Source organism: Salmo trutta, chromosome 8 (assembly GCF_901001165.1).
Source record: "Salmo trutta chromosome 8, fSalTru1.1, whole genome shotgun sequence".
Classification (NCBI taxonomy): Eukaryota; Metazoa; Chordata; class Actinopteri; order Salmoniformes; family Salmonidae; genus Salmo; species Salmo trutta.
In genome coordinates, this window is record NC_042964.1 from 21,493,222 (window position 1) to 21,517,816 (window position 24,595).

Sequence of the window (24,595 nt, forward strand, 5' to 3'; positions counted from 1 at the left end):
ACATAATCTAATGTTTTGCTTTCGCTGTAAAGCCTTTTTGAAATCGCACAGTGTGGTTAGATAAAGGAGAGTCTTGTCTTTAAAATGGTGTAAAATAGTCATATGTTTGAAAAATTGAAGTTTGTATTTCGCGCCACGCCCATCATTGGATAATAGAGCAGGTGTTCCGCTAGCGGAACGTCTAGATGTAAGAGGATAAACAACACAATAACAAACATATCTATGTAGACAGTAGCTAAACGTATTACTCATAACAGAACCATCTGAGCAAAGGTTTGAGGGAAGGCCTACACTATCGATCTATTTTTATATTTCTCTAGAATATTTCTCTGCTTTTCTGTGTACGGTGAAGAGGTGTGATCTACGCATGATGTGGTGTGATCTAGGCAGACTGTCATCATATAGGAAGTAGAGGGGTTTGTTAGAAGGACTGTAGTTGTATAGAAAGTCACTTGTCTGTGGGGACAGATTGGAGCACACCTTGCTCTGTTTGCTACTATGTAAGTACTGAGTTAGTGTGTTTGTTTATGAACACTAATTACCTCATTTACTAAGAATTTAAGGGAAAAAGGAATGAAATTAATCGATATGAAGACAGTTTCATGCTTTAGCTTTGTTTTTGGTGTTTTAGCACTAATTGAGAAAATATTAGTAAATGTCACTCAAAGGAAATTGCAGCAAATATGGTGTAGAAAGTGACCATTCTATATTAATGTTGCATCACTTTGAGAACCTGAGCTTGTATAGCCGATGCCATGCAGACCTGGTTAGTGTGGTGGTGGGCATTTCACCAGGTCATCACTCAGGAACTAAAGAGTGGTGCTAACTCAGTGGTTGCAAAATGTGCTGTCAATGACAATGAATATAAAATGCAATATTTGTTGTATGTGTTGTAGTATCAAGAAGTGATTATTGTAAATGGTTGAGGGTTCCTTCGCTACAGTTATAGTAAACTGTGTTAAGAGATTAATGAGTGGTGTTTTGGTGTTTTTGGTCTCTGTACACTCTCTGTGTGCAGAACATGGGAAGTTAGCTGCCATTTAACGCTGCGGTCCGTAATTCAAACTACAACAAAATGGCCACCGTGACACTTGTTGTGGTATATGGCTGAGGGAAGGGGCTAAGGAAATTCATTCATCTACATTGTTTACAATAATTGTCATAAAATAACCATATTTTTTGGTTTATGATGGGATGAGACAGTTTTGAGGGAATTAAAAGTTATACTCTTCAAGAATAAATGCCTGTGATTAATTTAATGATAAAAAATGTGTTTAGAAATCATAGCTGGCACCTTTAAAATAAAGTACAGGATGGATTTGGTCATCAGTAACATGAATATGACATGTTGTTATTTAATTCTATCTAATATTGGAGTAATGTGACTTTCTTTGTTGTAGTGCTGAGTACACACATCTACTCTAGACACTCTGAAGATGATGATGGTAGATATTTGTACACTTGATCAAGACTTCATCTCTTAATGCTTCATCAAATGTTTTATTTGTAATTTTTAAAGCTGCTTTTGGATAGACATATTTTGTGTTTTGAGTGTCTCAAAATAACATGTGTAAAGTAATTGTTTCATGCTGGTTTTATTTTTTGCAGGACAGGCAAAGGCTGTTCTGACCATACACCCCAAATCCTCCCAGATATTCAGTGGAGAGTCTGTCACTTTCAGATGTATCATACAGAGGGGAGAAGTCACTGACTGGGAATACACATGGCGCAAGGATGATGTAGACTCAATCAGTAGGAAGCATGAATATGAGATGAGTGAGGTTAAGATTTCAGACAATGGTGTCTACAGGTGTCTGGGTAAACATATTGATAATAGGATGTATTCTAAGTGGAGTGATGCAGTCAGACTGACAGTGACAGGTAAGTCATCTTATCTCTCATTCACATCACTGCCTCCTTGTCCATAACCACTTGACATAAGGCCCATTTTAAGGATGCTATTTTGTCGTTTTAGAAAGGTCTGTCTACTATTGCAGTTGAGCTTCTTACTTTAATTAATTCTCCTTTCATGTAATAATTGAAGAAATATGGTGTATGGTACTAAGATCATACTTTTAACTGATTGATGACAAACTGTTTCCACAGCTCTGCCTACAGCCTCAGTGAAGATGGTCACTACCCAGGAGATACTGTATTCCGGAGACACAGTCAAGCTGTGGTGTGACATATCAAACTACAGAGACTGGACGTACCACTGGTTAATAAATAAAGAACGGCTTTCCAGTCAGACCAGTAAAAGCACCACTATCTCTCTCTCTGACCAGGCTGGTCAGTACCAGTGTCAGGGGACAAGGACAAGACGGCCCCAAAATTCATATCTCAGCTCATCTCTCCACATTAGCGTCACAGGTGAGCTCACTATTAACCTTCAATCACTGTCTGAAATTTCAGAAATGTAAGCGAATGAGGGAAAATCTAAATATACTGTATAGAGTGTAAATTCTAACTGAATGGAGTCAACATACCCCTATTTAAAATAAACTTAACAGCAACAGCTAAATTATTATAAATGACCAAGCATGTATGTTTGATATTCTGCTTTCTTAGCTCTTCCTGAAACTTCACTGACCGTGAATCCAAACCCTGCATACAAAGAAGAGACAGTAACTCTGACGTGTTCAGTGGGGTCTGACAGTGGCTGGATCTATACATGGTACAAAGACAACACTAAGAAAGTAGTGACCTTGTCTGACAGACACACTACAACAGGAGCCACCTTCACCATCAGTAGAGCTGCTGAGTCTGACCAGGGTCTCTACTGGTGTCAGGGAGAGATCCGGTCCAGATCCATATCATCAATCATCAGTGATCCTGTCACTATCACTGTGAAAGGTGAGTATGTGTGACTGTTTGTGTGTGTGTGTGTGTGTTTGTGCGTGCGCGTGTGCTTGTGCGTGTGTGTGGACATCACTGTATATGTCAGTATTCTGATAGATCTTGGTAAGTCAGGCAGTTCAGACTGCATACTGTTTGTTCAGAAATTACAACTTATGATATGCGACTTACAAATTGGTGCATTCACCTTATGATATCCAGTGGAAGAACCACTTTACAATAGTACATCTATATATTTGGGGGGGGGGGGGTAGCAGGATTACTTTTTCCTATCCCAGGTATTCCTTAAAGAGGTGGGGTTTCAGGTGTCTCCGGAAGGTGGTGATTGACTCCGCTGTCCTGGCGTCGTGAGGGAGCTTGTTCCACCATTGGGGTGCCAGAGCAGCGAACAGTTTTGACTGGGCTGAGCGGGAACTGTGCTTCCGCAGAGGTAGGGAGGCGAGCAGGCCAGAGGTGGATGAACGCAGTGCCCTTCTTTGGGTGTAGGGACTGATCAGAGCCTGAAGGTACGGAGGTGCCGTTTCCCTCACAGCTCCGTAGGCAAGCACCATGGTCTTGTAGCGGATGCGAGCTTCAACTGGAAGCCAGTGGAGAGAGCGGAGGAGCGGGGCGACGTGAGAGAACTTGGGAAGGTTGAACACCAGACGGGCTGCGGCGTTCTGGATGAGTTGTAAGGGTTTAATGGCACAGGCAGGGAGCCCCGCCAGCAGCGAGTTGCAGTAATCCAGACGGGAGATGACAAGTGCCTGGATTAGGACCTGCGCCGCTTCCTGTGTAAGGCAGGGTCGTACTCTGCGAATGTTGTAGAGCATGAACCTACAGGATCGGGTCACCGCCTTGATGTTAGCTGAGAACGACAGGGTGTTGTCCAGGGTCCCGCCAAGGCTCTTAGCACTCTGGGAGGAGGACACAATGGAGTTGTCAACCGTGATGGCGAGATCATGGAACGGGCAGTCCTTCCCCGGGAGGAAGAGCAGCTCCGTCTTGCCAAGGTTCAGCTTGAGGTGGTGATCCGTCATCCACACTGATATGTCTGCCAGACATGCAGAGATGCGATTCGCCACCTGGTTATCAGAAGGGGGAAAGGAGAAGATTAATTGTGTGTCGTCTGCGTAGCAATGATACGAGAGACCATGTGAGGATATGACAGAGCCAAGTGACTTAGTGTATAGCAAGAATAGGAGAGGGCCTAGAACAGAGCCCAGGGGGACACCAGTGGTGAGAGCACATGGTGCGGAGACGGATTCTCGCCACGCCACCTGGTAGGAGCGACCTGTCAGGTAGGACGCAATCCAAGAGTGAGCCGCGCCGGAGATGCCCAACTCGGAGAGGGTGGAGAGGAGGATCTGATGGTTCACAGTATCAAAGGCAGCAGATAGGTCTAGAAGGATGAGAGCAGAGGAGAGAGAGTTAGCTTTAGCAGTGCGGAGAGCCTCCGTGACACAGAGAAGAGCGGTCTCAGTTGAATGGCCAGTCTTGAAACCTGACTGATTTGAATCAAGAAGGTCATTCTGAGAGAGATAGCAAGAGAGCTGGCCAAGGACGGAACGCTCAAGGGTTTTGGAGAGAAAATAAAGAAGGGATACTGGTCTGTAGTTGTTGACATCGGAGGGATCGAGTGTAGGTTTTTTGAGAAGGGGTGCAACTCTCGCTCTCTTGAAGACGGAAGGGTCGTAGCCAGCGGTCAAGGATGAGTTGATGAGCGAGGTGAGGTAAGGGAAAAAGGTCTCCGGAAATGGTCTGGAGAAGAGAGGAGGGGATAGGGTCAAGCGGGCAGGTTGTTGGGCGGCCGGCCGTCACAAGTCGCAAGATTTCATCTGGAGAGAGAGGGGAGAAAGAGGTCAAAGCATAGGGTAGGGCAACGTGAGCAGGAACAGCGGTGTCGTTTGACTTAACAAACGAGGATCGAATGATGGAACAAAACTATAGTTAGATTTTGGGGTAATGTACAATACCGTAATAACAAAATGGGTAAACATTTTAAAGACTGAACATTTGATTTGTGTCACTTCCTTCATAACAGATAAACCCCAAGCTGTCCTTAGTGTCTCTCCTCAGTGGCTGAACCCTGAAGACTCAGTTACTCTGAGCTGTGGGGTTAAAGAGTCATCTACAGGTTGGAGGTTCTTCTGGTACCGAACTGTTCCCTACACAGCTGGGTTACTCTCCCTATTGGACAGGTCCTACTCTGTAGAGCCTCTTTCTGGCAGTGGGACTACTGAAGACTCCTACACTCTAATCTCTGCTGGTCCTAGTCACACAGGAGGATATGTGTGTAGAGCTGGGAGAGGAGACCCAGTCTATGACACACTCTACAGTGAACCTCAGTTTCTCTGGTCAGGAGGTAACTAACTGCATTGAAACTGCATTTAATCATATTTAAGTCACCCTCATGTGTATATATAACTATTCGTTTTACTCCGTCACTCTTTGTTTCAGATCCGCAACCTTCACTGTCTCTCAAAACAAGACCTAACAGAACTCAACACTTTACATCAAAGTCTCTCTCACTAAGCTGTGAGGAGAAGAGGAACTCTACTGGATGGAGACTGAAGAGATACAGAGAGAAAGCAGTGGAGTCAGAGTGTGTCTCTAACTGGGGATCAGGAGCAGGGTCCACATGTACCATCAGGTTCACACGTAAAAAGGACAGTGGAGTGTACTGGTGTGAGTCTGGATCAGGAGAGTACAGTAATGCTGTCAACATCACAGTGGATGGTACGTCTGTTGTACAACATTCATTTTTCTTTTTTTACAAGCTCATGTAACTGATAACTCCAGATTTACAGTATTACTTATATATTATGTTACACAGATGGAACTCTGATCCTGGAGAGCCCTCCCTATCCCATAACTGAGGGAGACTCTGTGACTCTGAGCTGTGCAAATAGATATCAGGAAACAAACTCGAACCCCAAGGTTGATTTCTACAAAGATGGAGTATTCATCAGGAATGAGACCACAGGAGAGATGACCATCCCTGTAGTATCCAAGTCAGATGAAGGCTTCTATAAGTGTAAATCTAATGAAGGAGAATCACCAGAGAGCTGGGTGACAGTGAGAGGTGAGAAGAGGTGTGTGTGTGTGTGTGTGTGTGTGTGTGTGTGTGTGTGTGTGTGTGTGTGTGTGTGTGTGTGTGTGTGTGTGTGTGTGTGTGTGTGTGTGTGTGTGTGTGTGTGTGTGTGTGTGTGTGTGTGTGTGTGTGTGTTTGTGTGTGAATGGTTAAACATGTGTTATGCTTGTCCCTCCAGGTTCTGTTGTCTCCATCTTTCTGCTTCCCAGGCTGCTTTGTAGTCTGCTGGTGGTGTCTCCCTTTCTACTGGTGTCTATCATGCTGATGGTGAAATGCTGCAGGGCTCGAGGTGACCTCTTTTTTTCAGTGTGTATCGACAATCAACTTATCCAGCTTGATATTCTCCTTCTTTATGTCATGCTCTTATATCACTCAAATGGTTCATGTCAAATGCAAATAGAAAAGTGCCCATGGTCAGCTATTTTTGTTAAATATGTTCTATGGAAATTTTCTCCCCTCAAAAAAGGCAAACTAACCTTTTTATTACTTTTGATGGATTACATTTTAGTGCTGAGCAGTTGAAAGAGCAGTTGAATCAGTTTATCTCCAATGCTAATCTCTGTCCGTTGTTTTCCCATAGGCCTGTGTTCAACAGCCAAATCTCTTCAATACGAGTTACGATCTGATGATGTCATTGAACAGACTGAATCATCCGTGTGATCATTACAGTAAGAACTGTAAACTGAACAACCATTTTTGGGATTTTTACGTTTTTGCCATTGCCTTTACATTGATTTATGACAGTGTTTACTGAGTCAAATATCACTGAATGGAATTTTACAAATACTAAATGTTATGATTTGGATAAGAGCGTCTGCTAAATGACGTAAAATGTAAATGTAATGATTTAGCAAGTTGCCGTGTTCAGCTTTTGGGGGCTTGTATGCTTGGCTTTGTTATTGTTGATTGTTGATTGTTGTTAATTTCCTTGAAATATTACACTTACCCCTCTTTGACTTCAGTTTGTTGATTAAACAATAGTGTAGTGCCTGTTTTGTTTAAAAGCTGTATTTGCTTTTTTTTATATTTTGTGTTTTACATAATGTCAAGCTTTTTATATAAATTTTCATAATTTAAAAAAAACCTAAAGGTGGGTTTATACTTGGTTGGCTGACCTGCTAATACAACTTTAACAGTTTAGTTGGCACATTTATTGTTTGTTTTAATTCAATTAACGCTTGTTTTTATATACATTGTTCATCATTTTCAGTTCTATGTCTCTATGTTTTTTGTAAAATGTATTTTTACAGTAATTATAGGAGCCAGATTAGTATTCCACTTTGGAACTTGAATGAAGAGGGTGTTTGTTGTCTTACATCAGATAGCGCAATGATTCCGCACGATGATGATCGCATAAGAGTGACGCAAACTAACGTAAGACAATGGAGGGTGTGTTGTATTTTGGATTTTAAATGTTGTATTAAATCTCATATGTCAAACAAAAAGTGGTGATTTCCTACATCATTGTATTCCTTTGAAAGTATTGCTTTCAGTCTTCTGTAAACCACATCCAGACTTGACTTCTACTGATATGAACCCATACAGAAGTGGTCCATGTCTGTACTAATATGATGACATAGAGAGAGGAAGGAATAAGAGGGCAGACACAGTAGACTGAGGGGTTATGTTGTCGCTATGGACCAATGACTATTAGTTTCTATATTGTGTTCCACAAGAACGTGGAGTAGTTACAGGCCTGTCCTGAAGGGGGCAATAAGAAACCCCAGATGTTTACCTTTTTTTCGTCACACGGTGTCTCACACGCTACACCAAAACACTTAGATATGTTTAGAGGTAAATAGTTTAAAAATGGATTAATGTATTCAACATGTAATGATGTGAAGCAAAATGAAACTCTACACTTTAACCAGGCAATCCAGTTCCCCAGTTACAACTTTCAAACTCCCCCCATCTCTGGTCAGTGGTAAAACATTCCACACAGCTGCCTCTGATGAACACTACCATTCAAAAGTGTGGGGTTACTTAGAAATGTCCTTGTTTTTGAAAGAAAATCACATTTTTCAGACATTGTTAATGTTGTTAATTACTATTGGTGTGTGTGTGTGTGTGTGTGTGTGTGTGTGTGTGTGTGTGTGTGTGTGTGTGTGTGTGTGTGTGTGTGTGTGTGTGTGTGTGTGGACATCACTGTATATGTATTCTGATAGATCTTGGAAAGTCAGACAGTTCAGACTGCATACTGTATGTTCAGAAATGACAACTTTTGATATGTTCATGTTGTGATAAATACTGATCCACATTATTTTACATTCTAAGGTGTGTGATAAAATTGTGCTGACTTGTGCCTGTTCTGACCCTCTAACTCAGCTGGCCCCAGATATTCAGTGGAGAGACTGTCGCTCTCAGATGTGACATACAGGAGAGAAGAGATTGACTATTATTTTTATAACAATGGGATGTTGGTGTTCTCCAAAACAGAGCCTGAGTACAGAATCAGTCCTGCAAAGAATGGTCTATATACCTGTGAAGGTCTTCAGAAAAGAAATGGCTTAAAACACTCCCAGACAAGTAATGCTATACAATTGAACGTGTTAGGTAAGTCTGTTTTTATTGGATTGAAAGAGAAAGACAGAAGGGATGAGGTCAAATAGCAGACAGTGGTTTCAATGATAAAAAACTATAGTTTGATTTTGGGGTAAGGCACAATACCATAATAACAAAATGGGTAAAAATGTTGATCTAAAATTTAGATTTAATTAAAGACTGAACATGTTATTAGTGTCATCTCCTTCATAACAGATAAACTCCAAGCTGTCCTGAGTGTCTCTCCTCAGTGGCTGAACCCTGGAGACTCAGTTCCTCTGAGCTGTGGGGTTAAAGAGTCATCTACAGGCTGGAGGTTCTTCTGGTACCGAACTGTTCCCTACACAGCTGGGTTACCCTCCTTATCAAATCAAAATCAAATGTATTTATATAGCCCTTCTTACATCAGCTGATATCTCAAAGTGCTGTACAGAAACTCAGCCTAAAACCCCAAACAGCAAGCAATGCAGGTGTAGAAGTACGGTGGCTAGGAAAAACTCCCTAGAAAGGCCAAAAGCTAGGAAGAAACCTAGAGAGGAACCAGGCTATGAGGGGTGGCCAGTCCTCTTCTGGCTGTGCTGGGTGGAGATTATAACAGCACATGGCCAAGATGTTCAAATGTTCATAAATGACCAGCATGGTCAAATAATAATAGCAGTTGTCGAGGGTGCAACAAGTCAGTAACACAAGAGTAAGTGTCAGTTGGAAAATCATAGCCGATCTTTGAGAGTATCTCTACCGCTCCTGCTGTCTCTAGAGAGTTGAAAACAGCAGGTCTGGGACAGGTATCACGTCCGGTGAACAGGTCAGGATTCCAGCAGGTCTGGGACAGCAGGTCTGGGACAGGTAGCACGTCCGGTGAATAGGTCAGGGTTCCAGCAGGTCTGGGACAGCAGGTATGGGACAGGTAGCACGTCCGGTGAACAGGTCAGGGTTCCATAGCTGCAGGCAGAACAGTTGGAACTGGAGCAGCAGCACGGCCAGGTGAACTGGGGACAGCAAGGAGTCATCAAGCCAGGTAGTCCTGAGGCATGGTCCTAGGGCTCAGGTCCTCCGAGAGAGAGAAAGAAAGAAAGAGAGAAAGAAAGAAAGAGAGAATTAGAGAGAGCATATTTAAATTCACACAGGACACGGAAAGGACAAGAGAAATACTCCAGATGTGACAGACTGACCCTAGCCCCCCGACACATAAACTACTGCAGCATAAATACTGGAGGCTGAGACAGGTATCTCCCTGTAATAGGGGTAGAGGCAGAGAATCCCAGTGGAAAGAGGAGAAACCGGCCAGGCAGAGACAGCAAGGGCGGTTCGTTGCTCCAGCCTTTCCGTTCACCTTCACACCCCTGGGCCAGACTACACTTAACCTGTTGGGGATAGGGGGCAGTATTTGCACGGCCGGATAAAAAACTTACCCGATTTAATCTGGTTACTACTCTTGCCCAGTAACTAGAATATGCATATAATTGTTTGATTTTGATAGAAAACACCCTAAACTTTCTAAAACTGTTTGAATGGTGTCTGTGAGTATAACAGAACTCATTTGGCAGGCCAAAACCTGAGAAGATTCCAAACAGGAAGCGCTCTCTGACTATTTCTTGGCCTTCTTGATCATCTCTTACCAAAACAGGGGATCTCTGGCATAACGTGACATTTTCTAACGCTCCCATAGGCTCTCAGAAGGCGCCAGAACGATGAATGGTGGCTTTGCAGGCCCTGGTTGAAAAACATTAGCGCATTTGGATAGTGGTCGATCTGAGGACAATGAGACTGGAGGCGCCTGCACGAGCCGACACCATGTTTACTTTCTCTCTCTTTGAAAGAAAACAACGACTCCCGGTCGGAATATTATCGCTTTTTTATGAGAAAAATCGCATAAAAATGGATTTTAAACAACGTTTGACATGCTTTCGAAGTACGGTAATGGAACATTTTGAAAATTTTTGTCACGAAACGCGTCGGGTGCGTCACCCTTCTTTACCCTTCGGATAGTGTCTTGAAAGCACGAACAAAACGCCGCTATTTGGATATAACTATGGATTGTTTTGAACAAAACCAACATTTGTTATTGAAGTAGAAGTCCTGGGAGTGCATTCTTACGAAGTACAGCAAAGGTAATCAAACTTTTCTAATAGTAAATCGGAGTTTGGTGAGTACCACACTTGGTGGGTGTCAAAATAGCTAGCCTGTGATGGCCGGGCTATCTACTCAGAATATTGCAAAATGTGCTTTCACCGAAAAGCTATTTTAAAATCGGACATAGCGAGTGCATAAAGGAGTTCTGTATCTATAATTCTTAAAATAATTGTTATGTTTTTTGTGAACGTTTATCGTGAGTAATTTAGTAAATTCACCGGAAGTGTTCGGTGGGAATGCTAGTCACATGCTAGTCACATGCTAATGTAAAAAGCTGGTTTTTGATATAAATATGAACTTGATTGAACAAAACATGCATGTATTGTACAACATAATGTCCTAGGTGTGTCATCTGATGAAGATCATCAAAGGTTAGTGCTGCATTTAGCTGTGGTTTGGGTTTATGTGACATTATATGCTGGCTTGAAAAATGGGTGTCTGATTATTTCTGGCTGGGTACTCTGCTGACATAATCTAATGTTTTGCTTTCGTTGTAAAGCCTATTTGAAATCGGACAGTGTGGTTAGATTAACGAGAGTCTTGTCTTTAAAATGGTGTAAAATAGTAATATGTTTGAGAAATTTAAGTAATAGCATTTCTAAGGTATTTGAATATCGCGCCACGGGCTTACACTGGCTGTTGAGTAGGTGAGACGCAAGCACTGGCCCAGAGAGGTTATTCATAGGACCTACTGAAGAGATGTGTCTTCAGTAAAGACTTAAAGGTTGAGACTGAGTCTGCGTCTCTCACATGGGTAGGCAGACTATTCCATAAAAATTGAGCTCCATAGGAGAAAGCCCTGCCTTCAGCTGTTTGCTTAGAAATTCTAGGAACAATTAGGAGGCCCGCATCTTGTGACCGTAGCGTACGTGTAGGTATGTACGGCAGGACCAAATCGGAAAAATAGGTAGGAGCAAGCCCATGTAATGCTTTGTAGGTTAGCAGTAAAACCTTGAAATCAGCCCTTGCCTTAACAGGAAGCCAGTGTAGGGAGGCTAGCACTGGAGTAATATGATAAAAAATGTTGATTCTAGTCAGGATTCTAGCAGCCGTATTTAGCACTAACTGAAGTTTATTTAGTGCTTTATCCGGGTAGCCGGAAAGTAGAGCATTGCAGTAGTCCAACCTAGAAGTAACAAAGGCATGGATTAATTTTTCTGCGTCATTTTTGGACAGAAAGTTTCAGATTTTTGCAATGTTACGTAGATGGAAAAAAGCTGTCCTTGAAACAGTCTTGATATGTTCTTCAAAAGAGAAATCAGGGTCCAGAGTAACGCCGAGGTCCTTCACAGTTTTATTTGAGATGACTGTACAACCATCCAGATTAATTGTCAGATTCAACAGAAGATCTCTTTGCTTCTTGGGACCTTATCAGACAGGTCCTACTCAGTAGAGCCTCTATCTGGCAATGGGACTACTGAAGACTCCTACACGCTGATCCCTGCTGGCCCTAGTCACACAGGAGGATATGTGTGTAGCGCTGGGAGAGGAGACCCAGTCTGTGACACACTCTACAGTGAACCTCAGTTTTTCTGGTCAGGAGGTAACTAACTGCATTGAAACTGCATTTAATCATATTTATGTCACCCTCATGTGTATATATATCTAATCTAATCTAATGAAGGACAATCACCAGAGAGCTGGGTGACAGTGAGAGGTGAGAAAATGGTCATGTTCACTTTTCATAATATCTGTGGTCATCAGTCATTTGTAGTGTTAAAAAGCATACTATAGGTTTGGTGTTAAAAGCTCAGGCTGGTCATCTGATCTCAAGTCGGTTGTCAAATATATATTCACTTTGTCCACTATTTTATTTATTTTCTACAACTTCCTCAGAACCTGATAGTGATTTGCTGTTCTCTCTCCAGGTGTAACTCCTGGACCCTCTACATCAGTCCTAGTAGGAGTGGTTGTGGGCCTGGTTGTTGCTGGTGTTCTACTGGCCATTCTCCTGGTACTGCTGTGTTGATATAAAAACGTAAAAACTGTAAAGACCTGATACATTTCTCATTGCAGGTTCTTGTTGTAACAGAACGTTCTTGTGAGTACACCTGTCTTTCAACTATGTTCCTTTTCATACAGTAAAATATAATCAGTGTGTTTCATGACTATCTCTCTCCCTGTAGGCCCCCCAGCAGGACCAAAGATCTACCCAGGGCTCATGACGCTGGGTATACACGTCTGCAGCATGGTCAGTCTCTCAGCCCAGACCACTGTCACTCTCATCTCTCTGTAACTTCACACACTGACTTATCACCATCCACTATGTATAAAACATGTTACCGTACTTTATGTCCCTAGGCAAGCTGAGGGAAAACCAACCAATTCATCTTTCTTTCTCTTCTTTGATCAACAGCTGGCGCTAACATGTATGATACAATCACACCCTCAGACAGTAATGACAGTGGTACTGTACACATGTTAAGTTAAGCATGATTACAGAATAGAGTTGTTGTTGCAGCTGTTCTTGATATGTTTAATATTACTAACATACTAACACTAACTAGAGATATTAGTGTATTACCTGTATATTTCAGATGCTGGTGCTGCTACTGCTGGACCAAGTGAGGTGACATAAGCACAGATTCAACTCATAAAGTTGGACAAGAAAAATAAAAGTAATTCTCAACTGTCACATACATTAAATGTTGTGTGTGTGTTCTACTGAGGATGGGCCTCTGGGAGATAACACTGACAGGAGATTTATGATGTCTTTTGGTTGATAAAACCTAAAGAGCATTCCAGAGCATGAGTTAATGTTTCTGTTCTATACCGTACCAGTGAGAGATGGTTCCAGTTTGGAGTTGGAGGGACAGGCACTGGTCTCTACACAATGAAAACTGTTGACACAGCAGATACTGTCTGCTATGTATTATTGGTATCTTTCATACAAATCTTAACCTTGTGACGCATTCATATATCTGTTGTTCGTCATGTAGGTTGAAAGGGATGTATTTTGGCTATAAAAGACCTTTGTACTTTTGTCTCGGCGCTCTCAACGTATCATCAGAGACGGTGATTCGTCGACCAGCCATCGCTATTGCAAAGCTCTCGCTATTAAAGATTTAGTTTAAGTATAACTCTGACTTGTGTGATAAGTTTGTCTCTCCTCATTTGATAGTTAAGAAATTAACCACCACATATCCGCGAGGGGTCTCACCTGGGCTACCGCTGTATGGGAACAACAGCCGGCCATATGTGTTAGTCTTGAGGGGTTCGTGGGAGAGGTAAAGTAGGTTTTTGATGCCCCATTCTCCGGGGGAGAGAAGCGGCCCAGAAGCTAATCCAGCTTTGGCAGGACTCCCTTCAGTGTGGCAGACTATGTGATGGATTTCCGCACGTCGGCAGCGGAGAGTGCTTGGAACCAGGAAGCGCTGTTCGATATGTTCCTACACGGCATCTCGGAGGAGGTCAAGGACGAGCTTGCTGCTCAGGAGCTACCTACGGATCCGAATCAATGGGAAATTATGGGAACAACGGAGGGAGAGGAAATTCGATTTCGCTCACACGTCCAGGGATTCCACCTTGCCTCTGAATCATCCCGGAAGTCCCCAACAGGCCCGTTGCCGATAGAACCCGAGGCTTCCCGACCTCCCCCGAGAGTCGCCAAAGACGGCTGAGTCAGGCAGAGCTGGGCTGTCGCCAGCGGAATGGCAATACAGGATTAACACTAAAAGTTGGCTGTATTGCGGACTCTTGGTCATTTTGTGTCCTCTTGTCCTTTAAAAAGACCAGGCTCACCGGTAGGAGCGAGTACTCGGGTGAGCCATATGGAGAACTTTTCTGCTTCCCTTGCTCGCACCCCTTTTCATGCCATTTTGCTGTGGGGAAACCAGTCTAAATCCCTCCGGGTCTTCATTGACTCTGGGGTCGATGAGAGCTTTTTGGACGCTACCCTGGCATCCAAGCTGAACATCCCCACTCAGCCCCTATCTATTCCCATTGTTGTTAGAGTGCTGGACGTGCGCTCTATTGGCCGGGTCTTTCATAATACCACTCCCTGTGTCTGTGAATCTATTCAATTTCTGCTCATCAAGTCTCCTCAGATTCCCGTGGTTTTGGGATTCTCCTGGCTCCAGCTACACAATCCCCTCACCAACTGGTCTACTGGTGCCATCATGGGCTGGAGTCCGTTCTACCATGCCCATTGTCTGAAGTCAGCGCAACCTTCCCCGGGACGTCTTCCTGGGGGCTCGGAAGGTGCCCCGTACCTCTCCGCCATTCCCGCGGAGTATCAGGACCTTCCGGAGGTGTTCAACAAGGCACAGACCACTTCGCTCCCACCGCACCGACCATATGACTCCGGGATTGACCTTCTGCCTAGCACCACTCCGCCGCAGGGACGACTGTACTCGCTGTCGGGACCGGAGACCAAGGCTATGGAGACCTACATTGGGGACTCCCTAGCTGCAGGATTTACCTGTCCGTCGTCCTCTCCCGCCAGTGCAGGGTTCTTCTTTGTGGAGAACACGGACAAGACCCGGCGTCCATGCATCGACTACTGGGGACTCAATGACATAACGGTGAAGAACCGCTACCCGTTACCACTCATCTCCTTGGCCTTCGACACGCTCCAGGGGGCCACCGTGTTTTTCAAGCTGGAACTACGGAACACCTACCACCTAATGCAGATACAGGAAGGGGATGAGAGGAAGACCGCCTTCAACATAGCCAGTGGCCACTACGAGTATTTGGTCATGGCATTTTGCCTCACCAATGCCCCAGCTGTGTTCCAGGCTCTGGTAAATGATGTTCTCCGTGACATGTTGAACTAGTTCGTCTTCGTCTACATTGATGACGTCCTCGTCTTCTCTGGCTCCCCCCATGAACATGTGCTCCACGTCCAACAGGTTCTTCAACGCCTCCTGGAGAATCAGCTGTTAGCTGTTAATGCAGAGAAGTGCGAGTTCCATCGCTCCATCCCCTTTCTGGGGTACATCATCTCTGCTGGGAGTGTCCAGATGGATCCCGTGAAGGTGAGAGTGGTGGTGGATTGGCCCCAGCCTACGTCCAGGGTGCAGATGCAAAGTTTCCTGGGGTTCGCCAACTTCCATCACCGCTTCATCCGGGTTTATAGCACCCTGGCTTCCCCCCTGTCAGCACTCACCTCTCACAAGGTTCCGTTCAGGTGGTCCCCTGCTGCTGAATGGGCATTCCGGGACCTCAAACACCACTTCACCAATGCTCCCATCTTGGTTCATCCTGACCCTTCCCGTCAGTTCATGGTGGAGGCTGATGCTTGTGATGTCCACGTGGGAGTGGTCCTGTCCCAGCGTTCTGCCCTGGAACTGAAGCTACATCCCTGCGCCGCCTTTTCCCACCGCCTCAACGCCTCGGAGAAAAATTACAATGTGGGGAATCGTGAGCTTCTCGCAGTGAAAATGGCATTGGAGGAATGGAGGCACTGGCTGGAAGGGTCGGAACATTCGTTCATCATATGGACCGACCCAAAAAACCTGGAGTATCTCCGCACCGCGAAACGCTTCAACTCCAGGCAAGCTAGATGGGCCCTGCGGTTCACACGGTTCAACTTCTGCCTCTCATATTGGCCGGGATCCAAGAATGTCAAGCCGGATGCACTGTCTTGCTGCTATAGCCCCATCGCTATTACCCCAGAGCCCGAGACCATCCTTCCCAACTCATGCCTGGTGACGGCACTCAGCTGAGGTATAGGGAAGCAGGTCCGTGAGGCGCAGCTTTCCCAGCCGAACCCCAGGGGGGTCCAGATAACCGGATGTTTGTGCCTGACTCCTCCAGACTGGCCTGCCACCCGGACCCCCGTCAGACCCTGGGTTTTGTGTGTCAACGCTTCTGGTGGCCTTCCATGGTCCCTGATGTCTCCACATTCTTCGACGCTGACATGGTTTGTGCACAAAACAAGACTCCTCGACCAGCTCTGGCTGGTCTCCTCCAACCTCTGCCTGTCCCTCACCGTCCCTGGTCTCACATCTCCCTGGACTTGGTAACGGGTCTTCCCCCGTCTGATGGCAACACCGCCATCCTGACTGTGGTGGATCGGTTTTCCAAAGCCGTTCACTTCATTCCTCTCCGCAAACTACCCTCTGCCAAAGAGACAGACCAGCTCATGGTGCAGCATATCTTCCGGATCCATGGACTACCAGTCGACATGGTCTCTGACTGGGGCCCTCAGTTCTCCTCCCAGTTCTGGAAGGCGTTCTGCACCCTCATTGGGTCGTCGGCCAGCCTGTCCTCTGGGTGGAATCCCGCAAACTCTCACCCCGGTTTATTGGCCCGTTTCCCATTTCCAAAATCATTAGCCCCTCTGCTGTTTGTCTTCTGTTGCCCTGGACCCTTCGTATGCATCCTGCCTTTCATGTGTCCAGAGTTAAACCCATGTCTCACAGCCCTTTGTCTCCTGCCTACCCTGACCCTGAGCCTGCCGTCTTCTACCTTTGCCCCACCTTTCTGGATTTCTGACCCCTGCCTGCCCTTGACCTGTCTTTTGCCTGCCCCTGTTAGATTTATAAACTGTTGTTACTTCGACGTAGTCTACATCTGGGTCTTACCTAAAACGTGATAATTCTGTAAATAACTGGTAATATTATTCTGATATTTTATCTTCACCCCTTACAGAAACAGCAACCCCACCTGAGGCAGATTCAGTCTATTCTGAAGTGAAGCCAGGCACATCCCCAGGTAAGACTAATAGCCAGAGGTGGGACCAAGTAATTGTTTTACAAGTCACGAGTAAGTCTCAAGTCTTAGCACTCAAGTCACAAGTCAAGTCCGAAGTCAAGACAGGCAAGTCCGAGTCAAGTCTCAAGTCAGGACCGACAAGTATCAAGTCAAGTCCTAAACTTTGAGTTTCGAGTCCTAAACAAGTCCTAATGTGCTCTTCACCAAATGTAATACCATTTAATATTTTTTGACAAGAGAAATAGCTAGTATATTACCTTCATGCAAATCATGAATGCTTTTAAAAATATCTCTATATTTATTACTTTCCAAATAAATGTTATATTTCCATGGAAATACATGTGTAGCCATGAGAAAGACACCCCCCCCAATAGTGATTGACTATCGAGGATTGCTAAGGGGCGCAATCGGGCAATATAGGCTTGTACACAATCGCCCAAACTTACACACACACACACACACACACACACACACACACACACACACACACACACACACACACACACACACACACACACTCTGTCAGTTGTAGCTCAAACTTGGGTGCAATGATCACGTTCTCGCACTGACTGACTGTGTGGAGGCTCATTGATTTAACGTTACGTTAGCCTACATGCAACACTAGCAACGTTATAAATTATATAGCTGTCGGCTATATTAGCCACGAGTTACCGATCTTTGTGCAGATTCAAATGTCAAACAAAGTTGGAAATTGTTGCGCCTCGGTCTGTAATTTTCTTCCCGCATGTTTTGCAAGTTGCAATCCGTTTTTTGTTGATACAGCGTCGTCTTTATATCCGAAAACAATAATTTTGTGTATCATCTTTCCAAGGGCTCCATCTGAATTCACCCGCCGATGTTCCTCTGCACTGCCACGCACAACTTTTTCCCAGCTGATATTATTTAATCGGCTGCTGTCCTATTCAAACTGTAATCTGTTAAATGAAGAGTTGATGCGCTGCACACTTTTTTTAATAGCATTATTTTTAATATTTGTGCTTGGGGAGGGTATCAAGTCAGATCGAGTCAACAGGCTTAAGTCCAAGTTAAGTCACAAGTCATTGGTGTTAAAACCTGTTGGGGCTAGGGGGCAGTATTTTCACGGCCGGATAAAAACGTACCCGATTTAAACTGGTTACTACTCTTGCCCAGAAACAAAAATATGCAGTTAATTAGTAGATTTGGATAGAAAACACTCTAAAGTTTCTAAAACTGTTTGAATGGTGTCTGTGAGTATAACAGAACTCATACGGCAGGCCAAAACCTGAGAAGATTCCATACAGGAAGTGCCCTGTCTAACAATTTGTTGTCCTCCTGTTGCATCTCTATCAAAAATACAGCATCTGTGCTGTAACGTGACACTTTCTAAGGCTTCCATTGGCTCTCTAAAGCCTCCAGAAAGTGGAATGGGGTGTCTGCTGTCTCTGTGCAAAGTACAGCAGCTCTGTTTGTGAGTGGTCAGCCTGGGGACAGTGAGACTGAGATGCGCGTTCACGAGACTTCTCCATTTTTTCCTTTCAGCCTTTGAATGAATACAACGTTGCCCGGTTGGAATATTATCGCTATTTTACGAGAAAAATAGCATAAAAATTGATTTTAAACAGCGTTTGACATGCTTCTAAGCACGGTAATAGAATATTTTGACATTTTTGTGTCACGAAATGCGCTCGCGCTTTACCCTTCGGATAGTGACCTGAACGCATGAACAAAACGGAGGTATTTGGATATAACTATGGATTATTTGGAACCAAAACAACATTTGTTGTTGAAGTAGAAGCCCTGGGAGTGCATTCTGATGAAGAACAGCAAAGGTAATCCAATTTTTCTAATAGTAATTCTGAGTTTAGTGAGCCCCAAACTTGGTGGGTGTCAAATTAGCTAGCCTGTGATGGCCGAGCTATGTACTCAGAATATTGCAAAATGTGCTTTCGCCGAAAAGCTATTTTAAAATCTGACATAGCATTTGCATAAAGGAGCTCTGTATCTATACTGCTCAAAAAAATAAAGGGAACACTTAAACAACACATCCTAGATCTGAATGAAAGAAATAATCGTATTAAATACTTTTTTCTTTACATAGTTGAATGTGCTGACAACAAAATCACACAAAAATAATCAATGGAAATCCAATTTATCAACCCATGGAGGTCTGGATTTGGAGTCACACTCAAAATTAAAGTGGAAAACCACACTACAGGCTGATCCAACTTGGATGTAATGTCCTTAAAACAAGTAAAAATGAGGCTCAGTAGTGTGTGTGGCCTCCACGTGCCTGTATGACCTCCCTACAACGCCTGGGCATGCTCCTGATGAGGTGGCGGATGGTCTCCTGAGGGATCTCCTCCCAGACCTGGACTAAAGCATTCGCCAACTCCTGGACAGTCTGTGGTGCAACGTGGCGTTGGTGGATGGAGTGAGACATGATGTCCCAGATGTGCTCAATTGGATTCAGGTCTGGGGACCGGGCGGGCCAGTCCACAGCATCAATGCCTTCCTCTTGCAGGAACTGCTGACACACTCCAGCCACATGAAGTCTAGCATTGTCTTGCATTAGGAGGAACCCAGGGCCAACCGCACCAGCATATGGTCTCACAAGGGGTCTGAGGATCTCATCTCAGTACCTAATGGCAGTCAGGCTACCTCTGCCGAGCACATGGAGGGCTGTGCGGCCCCCCAAAGAAATGCCACCCCACACATGACTGACCCACCGCCAAACCGGTCATGCTGGAGGATGTTGCAGGCAGCAGAACGTTCTCCACGGCGTCTCCAGACTCTGTCATGTCTGTCACGTGCTCAGTGTGAACCTGCTTTCATCTGTGAAGAGCACAGGGCGCCAGTGGCGAATTTGCCAATCTTGGTGTTCTCTGGCAAATGCCAAATGTCCTGCACAGTGTTGGGCTGTAAGCACAACCCCCACCTGTGGGCGTCGGGCCTTCATACCACCCTCATGGAGTCTGTTTCTGACCATTTGAGCAGACACATGCACATTTGCAGGGCTCTGGCAGTGCTTCTCCTGCTCCTCCTTGCACAAATGCGGAGGTAGCGGTCCTGCTGCTGGGTTGTTGCCCTCCTACGGCCTCCTCCACGTCTCCTGATGTACTGGCCTGTCTCCTGGTAGCGCCTCCATGCTCTGGACACTACGCTGACAGACACAGCAAACCTTCTTGCTACAGCTAGCATTGATGTGCCATCCTGGATGAGCTGCACTACCTGAGCCACTTGTGTGGGTTGTAGACTCCGTTTCATGCTACCACTAGAGTGAAAGCACCGCCAGCATTCAAAAGTGACCAAAACATCAGCCAGGAAGCATAGGAACTGAGAAGTGGTCTGTGGTCCCCACCTGCAGAACCACTCCTTTATTGGGGGTGTCTTGCTAATTGCCTATAATTTCCACCTGTTGTCTATTCCATTTGCACAACAGCATGTGAAATTTATTGTCAATCAATTTTGCTTCCTAAGTGGACAGTTTGATGTCACAGAAGTGTGATTGACTTGGAGTTACATTGTGTTGTTTAAGTGTTCCCTTTATTTTTTTGAGCAGTGTATAATTCTTAAAATAATTGTTATGTATTTTGTCAACGTTTATCATGAGTAATTTAGTAAATTCACCGGAAGTTTTTGGTGGGTATGCTAGTTCTGAACATCACATGCTAATGTAAAAAGCTGGTTATTGATATAAATATGAACTTGATTGAACAAAACATGCATGTATTGTATAACATAATGTCCTTGGAGTGTCATCTGATGAAGATCATCAAAGGTTAGTGCTGCATTTAGCTGTGGTTTTGGTTTTTGTGACATATATGCTTGCTTTGAAAATGGCTGTGTGATTATTTTTGGCAGGGTACTCTCCTGTAAAGCCTTTTTGAAATCGGACAATGTGGTTAGATTAACCTCTCTAGGGCAGGTGGCACCAAATCGTCCCACCTACGTAACAGCCAGTTGAATCCTGGGGCGCGATTTTCAAATACCTTAAAAATGCTATAACTTCAATTTCTCAAACATATGACTATTTTACAGCTATTTAAAGACAAGACTCTCGTTAATCTAACCACACTGTCCGATTTCAAAAAGGCTTTACAACGAAAGCAAAACATTAGATTATGTCAGCAGAGTACCCAGCCAGAAATAATCAGACACCCATTTTTCAAGCTAGCATATAATGTCACAAAAACCCAGAAGACAGCTAAATGCAGCACTAACCTTTGATGATCTTCATCAGATGACACACCTAGGACATTATGTTATACAATACATGCATGTTTTGTTCAATCAAGTTCATATTTATATCAAAAACCAGCTTTTTACATTAGCATGTGACGTTCAGAACTAGCATACCCCCCGCAAACTTCCGATGAATTTACTAACAATTTACTAAATTTCTCACGATAAACGTTCACAAAAAGCATAACAATTATTTTAAGAATTATAGATACAGAACTCCTCTATGCACTCGATATGTTCGATTTTAAAATAGCTTTTCGGTGAAAGCACATTTTGCAATATTCTAAGTAGATAGCCCGGCATCACAGGGCTAGCTATTTAGACACCCACCAAGTTTAGCCTTCACCAAACTCAGATTTACTATTAGAAAAGTTTGATTACCTTTCCTGTTCTTCGTCAGAATGCACTCCCAGGACTTCTACTTCAATAACAAATGTAGGTTTGGTCCAAAATAATCCATAGTTATGTTCCAACAGCGACGTTTTGTTCGTGCGTTCAAGACACTATCCCAATGGTAAATAACGGTCATGCGCACGGCGCATTTCGTGACAAAAGATTTCTAAATATTCCATTACCGTACTTCGAAGCATGTCAACCGCTGTTTAAAATCAATTTTTATGCCATTTTTCTCATAAAAAAGCGATAATATTCCGACCCGGAATCTGCAATTAGGTAAACAGCCGAAAGAAAATACAGCACGGGGTCGAATCGGGCACGCGCCTAATTCATTTGTCCTCTTATCGGCCACTTGGCAAAGGCGATTATGTGTTTCAGCCTGAGGCTGCCTCGTCATCGTTCAACTTTTTCCCGGGCTCTGAGAGCCTATGGAAGCCGTAGGAAGTGTCACGCTACAGCTAAGATCCCCACTCTTCAATAAACAGAGACAAGAAGAACGACTCCTTGTCAGACAGGCCACTTCCTGCATGAAACCTTCTCAGGTTTTTGCCTGCCATATGAGTTCTGTTATACTCACAGACACCATTCAAACAGTTTTAGAAACTTTAGGGTGTTTTCTATCCAAAACCAATAATTATATGCATATTCTAGTTACTGGGCAGGAGTAGTAACTAGATTAAATCGGGTACGTTTTTTATCCGGCCGTGTAAATACTGCCCCCTAGCCCTAACAAGTTAATGAGAGTCTTGTCTTTAAAATGGTGTAAAATAGTCATATTGTAACGGAATGTGGAGGCTCATCTTGTATTTATTTTAAAATAAAGAGAACACGAAAAATAACAAAATGAAGAACGCACGAACAACAAAACAGTCTTGTCATGCTCACACAGGCAAAACAAGATACCATCTCCCACAACACTACACCAAACAATTACCCATATATAGGACTCTCAATCAGAGGCAACGAGAAAGCACCTGCCTCCAATTGAGAGTCCAACCCCCCATTAACCTACACATAGAAATACCACAAACCAGAAAGAACATAGAAATACAAAACATAGAACATAGACCAAAACCCGGAAATAATAAATCAAACACCCTACTACAAAAATCACCACCCCCAACCACATAAAAAAAATACCCTCTGCCACGTCCTGACCAAACTACAACAACAAATAACCCTTATACTGGTCAGGACGTGACACATATGTTTGAGAAATTGAAGTTATAGCATTTTTGAGGTATTTGTATTTCGCGCCACGCGATTCCACTGGCTGTTGACTAGGGTGGGACGTTTAGAAGTTAAAGTCAAAGTCGAGTTGCAAGTCATCATATTTGTGACTCGAGTCTGACTCGAGTCCAAGTCATGTGACTTGAGTCCACACCTCTGCTAATAGCCATATGCTATTGATACTTATTAATATGATACTAATATGGAACTAATGCTCTGATATCAAAGTATACTCTATTTATTTAAAGTATGTCTCTTTGTTTGATTCTTTAGAGTTTGTTTGACCGTATGTCCTATACAACTTTGTGTGGTGTTATGTTGCAGGTCCTTGAGGGGGCAGGGATGGACGGATGCATGGAGGGATGGAAATATGGAGGGGTGGAGGGATGGAGTGATGGAAGGACGGAGGGATGGAAAGATGGAGGGATGGATGGACAGATGGGAAGATTGAGGGATGGATGGAACAATGGAGGGATGGAGGGACGGAGGGACACACCATCAGAGGTGGAGCAGAAGGAACACAGGAACGTGGATTATTCACGTTCACCGAACGCAAGCAAACACACACATACACACACAATAACATCTTGTACATTAAGGATTTTTCTCTTATTTCATTCACCAACAGATATATTGTATTTGAGTATGGTTTAATTGTTTCCCTGTAACAGATTTTTTTATTATAAGGTGGAATGATGTTGAGTCTTATCTTCAGCTACAGCAATTTTATCTGCTTTGTATTGTGTATTGAAATGTTTTGTTGTAAATGTATTAAAAAGTATTATCTTTGATTTATTATATCTGTAATTCAGATAGAAAAACATATTTGCATATGAATTTCCAAAATGTTACAAGTATTATTCACGTTTTATTCTAATGTCTTTGCATTGTGCTTTTTTTAATAAACTATTTTCTATCCACCAGATGGCATGAGTGCTTTCTTACAGTATATGGATATTGTCATCGTCATCAACTTCTCCACACGATTTCATTTGGTCAAAACCCCTTTCAGCCTAGTATAGATCTCAGGCTCCACAATGTGTGAATTAAAGGGCAATCAGCTATTTCTGCATCCATTTTTGGACTTAATTATATCTCCCCATTGAATCTTGAAGAATACAACAAAAATGTCCCATGAGCAAAGTTAAAACGCCGTATACCATCATCTGAAGACCCATTGAGATTTTCAGAATGACTTATATGGAAAGAGTGTGCCTGAAAAGAACAGTTCTTCTCAGTTTTATGATGTCATATATTCTGCAGGAGTTCTGAGGATCTAGTAACCTACGTATGAATGACTACCAGTTCTCCCATATTGCCTCCTCATCCTACAGAAAGGTCATGAATAATGACATTAGTGGTGTATGACTCTTATTGCTATTTTCAGTGTCCCTGCATGGTCTGGAAGGTCACTGTTCCAGTTAGGTGGTTTCTGTGTCTATGTGTTTATGTCTATGTGGTCAGACAGACAGCCGGCAGCCAGGT

General features: G+C 43.7%; 1 protein-coding gene and 1 pseudogene across 1 annotated transcript; both read left to right on the top strand.

The window, feature by feature from the left end:
• The first annotated feature begins 1,575 nt into the window (after positions 1-1,575).
• On the top strand, positions 1,576-12,839 carry LOC115199250 (Fc receptor-like protein 4). Its single transcript, XM_029761872.1, has 8 exons — positions 1,576-1,881; positions 2,107-2,370; positions 2,569-2,853; positions 4,880-5,200; positions 5,296-5,574; positions 5,672-5,920; positions 12,472-12,567; positions 12,730-12,839. The coding sequence occupies exons 1-8, from the start codon at positions 1,587-1,589 to the stop codon at positions 12,837-12,839; spliced, it is 1,899 nt and encodes a 632-aa protein (XP_029617732.1). The 5' UTR covers positions 1,576-1,586.
• Positions 12,840-16,337: 3,498 nt separating this feature from the next.
• LOC115199251 (SLAM family member 8-like) overlaps positions 16,338-24,595 on the top strand; it is a 256,891-nt pseudogene continuing 248,633 nt past the window's right edge.

Excerpts from the sequence above, each read along its gene's own strand:
- LOC115199250 (XM_029761872.1), top strand. The coding sequence starts at position 1,587 with ATGCTGGTTTTATTTTTTGCAGGACAGGCAAAGGCTGTTCTGACCATA. Across the intron at positions 5,575-5,671 it reads TGTCAACATCACAGTGGATG|ATGGAACTCTGATCCTGGAG; the intron begins GTACGTCTGTTG and ends TATGTTACACAG. Across the intron at positions 5,921-12,471 it reads GAGCTGGGTGACAGTGAGAG|GTGTAACTCCTGGACCCTCT; the intron begins GTGAGAAGAGGT and ends TTCTCTCTCCAG.